At 54.0% G+C, this 10,107-nt stretch overlaps 1 protein-coding gene across 1 annotated transcript in view; it reads right to left on the bottom strand.

The window, feature by feature from the left end:
* The window catches only part of SLC28A1 (solute carrier family 28 member 1), a 50,352-nt gene extending 48,076 nt beyond the window's left edge, over window positions 1–2,276 (bottom strand). The window contains exons 1-3 of the mRNA XM_042940458.1: window positions 2,223–2,276; window positions 1,303–1,414; window positions 341–429 (exon numbers count right to left, since the gene is read on the bottom strand). Of these exons, the coding sequence (XP_042796392.1) occupies window positions 341–429; window positions 1,303–1,398 (185 nt within the window). The 5' untranslated portion in view covers window positions 1,399–1,414; window positions 2,223–2,276. The remainder of the gene's footprint in view (window positions 1–340; window positions 430–1,302; window positions 1,415–2,222) is intronic.
* Window positions 2,277–10,107: the final 7,831 nt, after the last annotated feature.

Consider the following 10,107-nt stretch of genomic DNA (forward strand, 5'->3'; position numbering starts at 1 on the left):
ACTGGCTGGGGTAGAAGGCAGATGGGGAGGTGGAGAGGGGGGTCAGGCTGGTTCAGGACCCCCTCCATCCAGCTTTAGTCAGAACAGGCCCCCTGTACACATTGGGGCTCCTGACGCGGTTGCCTTCTGGCTGCTTCAGAGCAGGCTGGGCGCCCCTGGCCCGGCTCACCCCGAGGCAGAGGCCAGCAGAGCTCCCTTGTCGGCTAACACGTTTGTTCCTTTCTTCGACCAAGGTTCCGGGAGCCCCTTCTCTGTTGCCAGGGGCCCAGCTTCCCTGTCCCTGCTCCCCACGGTGGCCTCCTCCCCGGGCCAACGCACGTCCCTCCTGGAGAGCACCCACCATCCTGACAGGGGCTCCGGGCTGGCCTCGGTCCAGATGTCCCCACCCTCCGCACGGCTTGAGTCGTTGCCAGGGGTCCGGCCTTCCTCCTAGAGCGACCAGAGAGTGATCAGAGGGTGCCTGCGGCCCCGAGTGAGAGCGGAGGGAGACCCTGGCTGCCGCCAGTGTGCCCACGGGCATCTCGGGAGTGGGCTGGGGTGGGAGGGCGGGGCTTTTGCCCAGGAAATAATTAGAGGGCGACTTAGTTAAGTTCCGCAAACCACACACCGAGCACCCACAGTGTGCTGGACTCAGTGCTGGATACGCCCTGCCCTCGGGGTCCTCCTGGCCTGCATTGGGAAGGGACGCTGGAGCCTCAGCTGTGGCTGGTTGGAGAAGGCCCAGGCGGGACCACCTCGTTGCATTTGCCCTCCGTTTGTCTATGCAGTCGTGTTTGGGTGGGCAGGGGGTTATTCTTGCAGATCACAGAGTGAAAGGCGCACCCTGGGACTGTGCAGCGTGGTGAAGGGGCAGGGGCTTTGTCGGGGGAGGCTGGGAGGGAAAAGGGGGTCACATTAGGCTCCAGAGTTCTGGGTGGAGGGCCTCTCCTTGAGCCGTTCCAGAGCAAGGACAAGAACGCCAGCTCCTTGAAGGCTGAGACCTCGCCAGAGATCCATCCCTCCCCTCCTCCAGTCATGTGGTTCCTCCTTCTTATTTTTTAAGTCGCAGCTCAAACGTCACTTCCGGGTTGAGCCTTTTTCCCTGACCCTTCAGACTAGTGCGGGCTATCCCGGCACATCACAGGTGCACAGCAAATGGTTGCTGAGCCAAATAAAGGGGCTGCTCTGTGTCGAGGAGGCCAACACGTTTGGGGGGGGGGGTCCCTAATTTTTCAAGCAAAGAGGTAGAGGGGGTGAAGGAAGGAGGCGAACAAAGGGCCCTCCCACCAGGGGGCCAAAATGAGGATGGGGAAGGGGACAGACCAGACTTTCCAAGAGCTCGGCCCCCATGTTCTCCAGACCATTGGCTACAGGTGTGAGAGAGATGAACTCTCTTCCTTTCGGGCTGTTGCCCTCCATGTGCCGGACCTTGCGGCTGAAAGACAAAATCAGAGCCCACAGCTGAAAGCAGAAGGCGGCACAGGACCCAGGAGAGGCGCCTGGAGAAGGGGGGAGGATGGGAGAGGGCCGGAAGGGGGAGCCTGGCACAGCTTTTCTCATCCCGGAGCTCAACCCTCCTTGAACTTGGCTGCCTCAGAGCAAGGCGCCCCTTCCTGCACTCACCGGTGCACGGCCTGGTAAATCTGGGAGGCCCAGGCAGGCACAGGGCAAATACTGTCCGCCTCACAGGGAAGGCAAGGAAGGAACTACGTACCACACATGTAGATACCTGGTACCGGAGTTTTCCTGAAAAGAGGCCCTAGCTTTTGTCACTCCTACAGCAAATGAAAGCCAGTGCCATTGAGTGATATTTTCATGGCATTATACTTTCCCACCTCCAAAAGATGGGAAACTAATCTCCTGAAGACTCTTCTAGTCCCTGGATCCACCTGGACCTAAAACCAGTCCTGCCACTGGAGTTTTCAATTCTAAGAGCCAATATAGTCCTTTTTTTTTTTCTTTTGCCGAAGTCCATAGGCCTAAGTCCTCTGAATAAGAACCCCATCCCTCCCCACTCCTGTTTCCTGTTTCTTTCCCCGTGGAGCGCCCTAGGGGGGTGCTTTCCAAACCCCGGCCTGATTAAGCTCACGCGTTCAGAGACACATACACACGTGTGCACACACGAGCGAGGAGACACGTGGAAACACACACAGGAGAGGAGGCCAGGAACACCCACTACCTGTGCACACACATCCACAGACACGCGGCTGCACGGAGAGAGGCAGGACCCTCTTCCTACTCACATATTTGTGGTCAACAAGTCGCTCTCGAGGGTGGGCAGAAGCCCGTATTTCCACAGGGACAAAATGAATTCGACCCGCGTGCACTTTGGCCAGTCTTCTCCTTTCAGTGCAAATTCCTGGGCAGAGTCCAAGTTGGGATAGGTTGGGCCTCCCACGCAGCTGTGTCCGGCACCCTTGCCAGAGGGCCACGGCCGGGACAGGGACCCCAGCCCCTCTCAGGGAAGAAGGCTCCTGCCTTCTAACTTAATCGGCCTTCCTTGTCCAAGATGCCCTTGTCTCCACTCTCCCCTGCTCCTAGATGAGCTCACCCCTTCCAGGAAGCCTGCCTTTAGTATTCTCACCCCCTCCCCGTCCCCTCCTGTGCCCTCCCTTTCCACCTGCCATCAAGGTTACCCAGTCTCTAGGATCCTACACATTAGCTTTCGATTTGCATCTTACCGGTCTTCTTCCCTCACGGAATCAGGAGTTATTACAGCAACGTCTCTTCCCGAATTCGAAGGTTAAGGAAACCAGTACAGCTGTCACACGTGGCCAAGGTGTTTCACGCCTGAGCCTCAGTAGTCAGGACAACAGAGCAAAACCGCAGTTTGTCCCTTTGTTGCTTCTTCTTCTTTCTTTTAACAGATAAGTAATTTACCTTTTATTTTTTTCTTTGTCAAGTTTTTATTTAAATTCCAGTCAGTCTCTTCTTTTTTTGAACCCACACCTGAGCATCGGTGTGCAGAGTCAAGGGACAAACACTTTCGCGTTTCAGTCCTCCAACTAAACATTAAACTACTCTGACAGGGTGGACAACATCTCTTTAATAATTAATAATGTGCCCTCAGGACAGGACCCCGTATGATGCATAAACATTTCCTGGTAACACAGGCTGTGGGGTTACCTACACACACTGGTTGTTCTGGAAGTTTGGAGAGGATGATGGATAGAGGGTGTGGGGTTTCCCTTCTCTTTAAAAACATTTTTTTTTTGTCTGTCAGAATACCAAAGCATTACATATGCTTCATGAAACATTTAAACATTATACAAATAGAACACAGCGAGTTAAAAACCCCTCTAAGCTGAGCCCCCCGGAGACAACCACCACTGACTTTGTGGAATTGTTCTCCAGACTTTGGCTTTTTTTTAATGTTTATTCATTTTTGAGTTGCGAGGGCGGGGGGGCGTTGCAGAGAGAGAGGGAGACCCAGAATCCAAAGCAGGCTCCAGGCTCTGAGCTGTCGGCACAGAACCCGACACGGGCCTCGAACCCACAGACCGCGAGATCGTGACCTGAGCCGAAGTTGGACGCTCAACCAACCGAGCCATCCAGGTGCCCCAAGACCTTGCCTTTATGTGATTCCTTTTACGAAGGGGCTCACCCTACACCAGCTTTGCTTTTGCAATTTGGGGCAGAGATCCACACCCTGCCTCACTCACGCCGTCGGGGACCCCTGTGCTGCCTTGACTGTAAACTCAATGTCCACGGTGTCACCTGTTTTATCCTGAAAGGACCCCGGCCTCCGCGTGCGGCCCCTACAGGGATGGGCTTGGAGCCGCCCTGGCAGAGGACCCGTCGGGCCCCAGTGAGGCCTCCTCCACCTCCCCTCCCTCTCCCCCCTCCCCCTCCCCGCTGCCTGCCCCTTCCTCTTCCCTCCTCCCATCTCCCCTCCTCCCTCAGTTTCTCCTGGAGCCCAGAGGGAGGCCAGGGGGCATAACACATCCAGTGGCAGCCAGGCGTGTTTCAAAACATTCGCTGTGTTCACCTTAAACCCTTGACGGTCTTGTGGGCCCTGATCTAAACCACGGGTTTAATAGGCTGTGTGTCACTGTTTGAACCCTGAGCTAGCGCCTAAAGGTCTGAATTTAGTTCTGACTCTGAAAGTTGACTTGTTTCCTTCAAGTTAACCGGGTGGGGGTGGGGGTAACAGTGCCTACCTCGTAAATAAATATTTATGGGGATTAAAGGAGCTAACGCAGGTAAGGCGTTCGACAGAGAGCCGGGCACCATCGGGCTGGCAGGCGTTACCGCTGTCACGAGTTCCAACTCAGGGATGTCTTCATACCGCTCTCCTCCTCCAGGCCGGGAAAGCCTGTGTTCCTCCCCTGCTCCTCCCCTCGGAGTGGCCCCGGAATCCCCTCAAGTGCTCCTGGACCCCAGGAGCCAAATGCTTTTTTAGGTGGAGTTTGGTTGAGAGCCACAGGCTGGTGGTTGGGAGGCTGGGTGGGTGAGGACGAGCCCCCCAGGGAAAGGGCCGGAGCTGGGGGACCTCGGGGGTCCTGGCTGTGTGAGCTCAGTTGTCACCCGAGACTCTGTGGCCCGTTCCCTGAGGAGATGGTCTCTGAGGCCTGTCCCACCCACGCGGGGAGCAGGGGGAGGCCCAAGACTGAGCAGAGGGTTTGGGAGGGGTGTGCTGGGCCCAGGGCAGAGGCAAGGACCATATCAATCTATATCTTATGTCTATATGTCTATGTCTATATCTATATAACTGCATCTATATCTATATCTATATCTATATCTATATCTATATCTATAACTATATATCTATGTCTATAAATATATCTATATCTACAACTATATCTATATCTATAACTGTATCTATATCTATGTCTATGTCTCTAACTATATCTATATCCATATCTATATCCATATCCATATCCATATCCATATCCATATCTATATCTATATCTATCATTTCCCTTCCCTTCAAAACAAAATAGCACTTAGAAGGATTTATACGCTGAGGCTACCCCTCCCCTCCTACCTACCCCCGTCCCGTTCCTCAGGGGAACCACGCACCTGTTTCTGGCTTCAGGTCTCTGGGGCCACTTCTGGTCTCAGGGGAGTTCTTGGCGGGAGGGAAGAGAATCCCTTCTCCCTGCCGGGCTCTGACGGAAGAAAGAAGACGCTTGTACAGGTGGTGAGCGAACCACTGGGCGCTGCCAGCGGCAGGTATTATCAGAAAGGGTGTTCAACCATCTATTTTCCTCCCACAATTTTGCCCACACACATTCTCAGCTCTTCGCCGACGAGGCTCTTCCGTGGCGTGGATTCCCGTGTCCGAGCAGGAGATGGAAAGCGAGGCTCTCGCTGTCAGATTCCACAAACAGGAGCCTCGTTCTTCCCTCCTAAACCTGCTTCTGTTTCTTAAACGCCGGTCGGTCGGCAGAAGGGGCATCTGACGATCTGATGTGAAGTCTGCTTTCTTACTCGGGGCATTAAAAAAAGAGGCGCCTCCTACGGTCATGGTAGAAATATTCGAAACGAGAAAGCGTAGATAAGTTCTGATGATGTAGAGCAAAATACAAAGGCTGAAGAAAGACTCTGGGCTTTTCCATCCTCTAGTGTAACATTTTCTAAATAGGGGGAATGGACTCTCCCAAGACTTGGATTACGGTGTTCTTCCTAAAACCTGTGTAGCAAGTCCAGGCGCTCCCCAGGGAAAGAAGGAATCCAACGCCGAAAGACCAAAACCCCGCGTCCCACCACCCAGGCCGGCTTGGCGTGACTCTCCACGTGCCCCCTGATAAGAGTCCACCCCTCGCTCTTTGCCATTCATCGGGAACAGACGGACACGTATGGCCACGACCCAGTGGAAAGTGAAAGGTTGGCCCTGGGGCTCATCTACCTCAGCAACAGTAAAGGGCTGGTCAAGTATGGACGCCTGGTCCCACACCCAGGCGGGGCCAAGGCCACAGGCAGGGGGAGCTTTCCCTAAACGCTTGAGCGATCACTCTCTCCGAATATTTCACCGGTTGCTGCTTTGCGAAGTCTGTTCCCCTCATTTTACCTTCTACCTCTCTTGCCTTTCCATCTCCTATCAGCTTCTTATATAATGAGACGTTGAAACGTTTCCTTTTCAGTTTGACCCGCGTTAAGGTGTTCTACACACCAAGCTAGGTGTCAATTCACGTCATCCTGTTGGGTTCAAGGATGATGCCCCTGGCTTTGGCGGGTTTGATACCAAAGGCGATATCCTTCCTCTGAGGTGTCCCGTCTTCCACCAGCCGTTGGCAGGGGCTGTGGGGACCTATTAATTGGGGTCTCTGTTCCCTTGCGGGCCCAGGGCCGACGCCAATCACAGTTGAGAAGCTGGTTAATGACGTAGGCAAAAAGAAGTCCTTCGTTGTTCTAACCTCTCCCTCTGTCAGAGAGGCGGCCTGGTGTGGCACACACGGAGCCTTAGAGCAGAGCCTGATATTTCTACAGAAGTTTCCATGAAGAAGACCTTATGCCTCGTGGGAGCAGCCAACACAGCGAGTCTCCCACAGACCAGTCGCGTCTGTAGGAAAGGTACGGACAAGGGGGGGCATCACAAATGATACGCAGTTGTTAGGAAGAACATAAACGAACGCCGCTGAGCGTCACGTCTAGGCATTGAAACTTTCCAGGCATATCTTGCCTCCCTCCACCCGGATGGAAATCCACCGATAGCGCCGTGCCTGAGAATGAAAGGCGTAGCCTCGTCTCTGACTCTCCCCTGACTGCCACCGACCGTTCTTCCCGGGTGGACCTGCCGCTTTTATACACCACGACTCACTCGGAAACATTTCCTTTCCATCTCACTGTGCCCGCAGGAGCAAGTTTCATTTTTCCAAAGGCTGCGTCCAATTCGCTTCACTCGGTGACCGTGCGGTTTTGTGGAGGGCCTGACCCACCCCAGGGGCTAAACATCGGCCAGCTTGTGGGCCGGGAGGCGGTGCTTGACTGTCTCCCACAGGAGAGTTGGAAAGATGGTCGTAAGGGTGGGGATTTTGTCAGCCACCCCACCTCGAGGGAAGGGAGAAACACCAGGGTCTCCCACCTCGGAGGAGAAGAGCAGCGAGCGAGCGGACCCAGGGACAGATCCTATAATTCCGAGAGATGGTGACGACAATGGCACCGGCTGAGGGCTTCACGTCCGGGAGCGTGGCATGTGCCAGCCTGTGCTAAGAGTGCTACCTGCACTGTCTCCGTTAACCCTTACAATAACCCAGCGAGATACTGGTCGCCGTTGCCCCCTCCCTGTCCTCCATGGGGTGTGTGAGGAGGGAGCCAGCACCATAAATGGAACAACCATCGAGAAGCTGAATAGCCCGAGGTAGAACCGGGGGCCGCTGTGCTACGTGTTCGCATTTGGGAGCTCTGAGCCGGCCCTCGAGGTGCCCGCCCGGTGTCTCCACCTCACCGACTGCTTGGCCGACGGGATGGATCAGAGTCTATGCAGCGGGACACCTGAATGTCTTTGGTACATTCCTTAGTTTGAGATGGGGATTCTCGTCCGAGGGAGTTATGAGGGGGAAGGGTGGTCTTGGCAGAGGGGAGGGAGGAAGGGATACAGAATCAGGCAGGGGTGAAAAAGCAAAGAGCGTGGTCTTGACTAGAGTCTGGCTTTAGTTTGATCCCACAGCAAAACTCTGGAACACGAACTTGCCCATAGGTTAGTCACACCTTGAGGCCAGGCCTGGCCAGGCCAGTCAGTCACGGACCAAGGACAGGGAAGGGATTAGGAGGGATTTTGCCTCCCAGCTGAGGCGACTTCCTTTCGACTCAGAGCACTTCTTCGGACACGGGGTAGTGGTGAGCTAACTAACCCACAGCCCCTGGGAGATGGGTCCCCACAGAAAAGGGGGCCTGGGCAGGGCCCCAGAAGCATCCACTGCAGATGAGACACGATTGGCTCTGTGGCACCCCTCACGCCCAGGCTGCTGGAAGCAGGGTGCTGGCCGCTGTGGAATGCCCCAGGCACGGGCCCATGCCAAAACGGAGTCTCCTTTCCATAGGTACTCTGCCTCCCTCAGGGGGGGGTCTCAGGACCCTGGGTTTGTCCACAGCCTTGTCGCAATGAGAGTTCTCATGGCAGCGGGGCGGGGTTGGTGGGACCAAAGAGGTTTAGTGTGAAACCAGGGTGTTTAACCTGGTCAGAAAGGATAGCCAGTTGAATCCTCAGGGATCCATCCCATACTGGACCCGGATGTTCTGTTCAAGTCATTAAACAGCCGGTGACCAGAGGAGTTGACTAGACCGCTGCCTCGGGCCAGGAACACAGACACTCATCTCCTGTTGTGACTCTAACATCTGGGCATGCGTGGCAAAGGCCAGGAGTGTCCTTCGTCTGCATGGGTGGCGTCTCCTGAGGCTGAGTGTGTGGTATGGCTACTATTCCTCAAGGAAGGAGCCATTTGTGACCCACGTCAGTTCTGAGGTCAGAGGACAGTGCCTCTGGTGTCATTGGGGGCAGGGGGGAGAGCCTCCTACCCTGAGCAACTCCAGCTAGGCAACCACGCCTCCTGCACACAGATACTCCCGGGGGCTGATTTCCACCAATGTCATTTTAGCATCGTAATCCAACAGTGGAAATCAAAGTTGCCCGGCTGGATGGGATATGATCCAATTCCTGATAGGCGGTTCCTGAGGGAGAAGGAGTTGGGGTCCCTCTGCAGGCATTTTTGTGTCAGGTAAGAGCCACATTAATGACCAACAGAGTTAATTTAAAGGAAGGTCACCACCGGACAGTCTCAGGGAGACCAGTGCCACCCCACCCCCACCCCAGACAACTGCAGACAGACCGTCCTTGTCTATTCACGTCTGGTAGCAACGTCTACGAGTAAGATAGGTGAATGATAGATAAATGAATGGGTAGATGGATAGATGATTGACAGATAAAAGTATATAGATGCTATTTTTTATTTTCAACTTCAGACAGTCTCTGTTGACTCTGCTATAGAAAACCCAGATTCGGCTCTCCGATGCTTGACGGCTGCATTACCATTTTGATCCTTCCATTCATGCCGTTGCACTTGGGGTCAATTACTACTGCTTGAGTTAGCAGGGCAGAGAGCTGGAGGAGCCTTGGCTTTGACATCATCCTACAGCTTCCATGCCAGCCCCAGGTGGACCGTGTCCAGATCTCCTAATGCCCACGGCCTTCTTCCCGAGGAAGAAGTTGTCTTGCTTAGGACCGCTGTCACACGAGGCCTTCTCTGTTGTGTCCATAACAGCAGGTCCTAACCGATGTACCACTGCTCTCAGCGTCCAGTGCAAATGTCCCTCCCTGGCTTAGCCCTGCCCCTCTCGGAGCCTCATATCGCAATACCACAGTCCTCTTTACCAGGCAGGCACTAGCCACATGAGCTTTCACTCCACGCCTCTGATACGAGCCGACGAGGAACTACCAAGCCACTCAGAGTGGCTCCGGAGAGCCCCAGTCTCACTTGGGTCCCACATCCTGCTGGCATTCTCTTCCATTCTTCTGCTTGGTAGTTCTCCACACATATATTCGCCATTACACATTTATTGGTGGGTTTGTTGGAGTTTTGCCTTCCCCACTAGACCGTAAGCTCTCTCGGGGAGGAGTCTAGGTCTGTTTTGTTCACTTTGATGTACCCAGAACATAGAATTATCGCATACAATTGGCAGTCTCTAAGCATTAGTAAAAGGACTCAAACAACAATGAGGAGCTCAGTTCAGAGAATTTAAGCAAGAAGCTCCAACCCCTATGGCTAGGAAAGCTGGATTTGAACTGAACTTTGTCTTACTTGTTTGTTCTAAGCCTGTCAAACAACTTCTGGGAATCTGGTTTCCCTTGAGCGACTTTTCCTTTCAGAAGAAGGGAAGAATTCGCTTTTCAGCTTACCACAAGTGTCCCGTCTCCCGGATGGTTAAATTTCTCATTAAAAATTAGCGAGGGGCACCTGGGTGGCTCAGTTGGTTAAAGTGTCAGGCTCTTGGTTTCAGCTCAGGGCATGATCTCATAGTTCATGCATTTGAGCCCCCGCGGGGGACTTTGTGCTGACAGCGGGATTCTCTCTCTCTCCCTCTGTCTGCCCCTCTCCCTGCTCGTGCACGCTCTCTCTCAAAAATTAATAAACTTTAAAAAAGTTAGTGAGATGGGTTTTCAGCGTGCAAATCTCCTTTTCCCATAAA

This window comes from Panthera leo, chromosome B3 (assembly GCF_018350215.1).
Source record: "Panthera leo isolate Ple1 chromosome B3, P.leo_Ple1_pat1.1, whole genome shotgun sequence".
NCBI lineage: Eukaryota > Metazoa > Chordata > Mammalia > Carnivora > Felidae > Panthera > Panthera leo.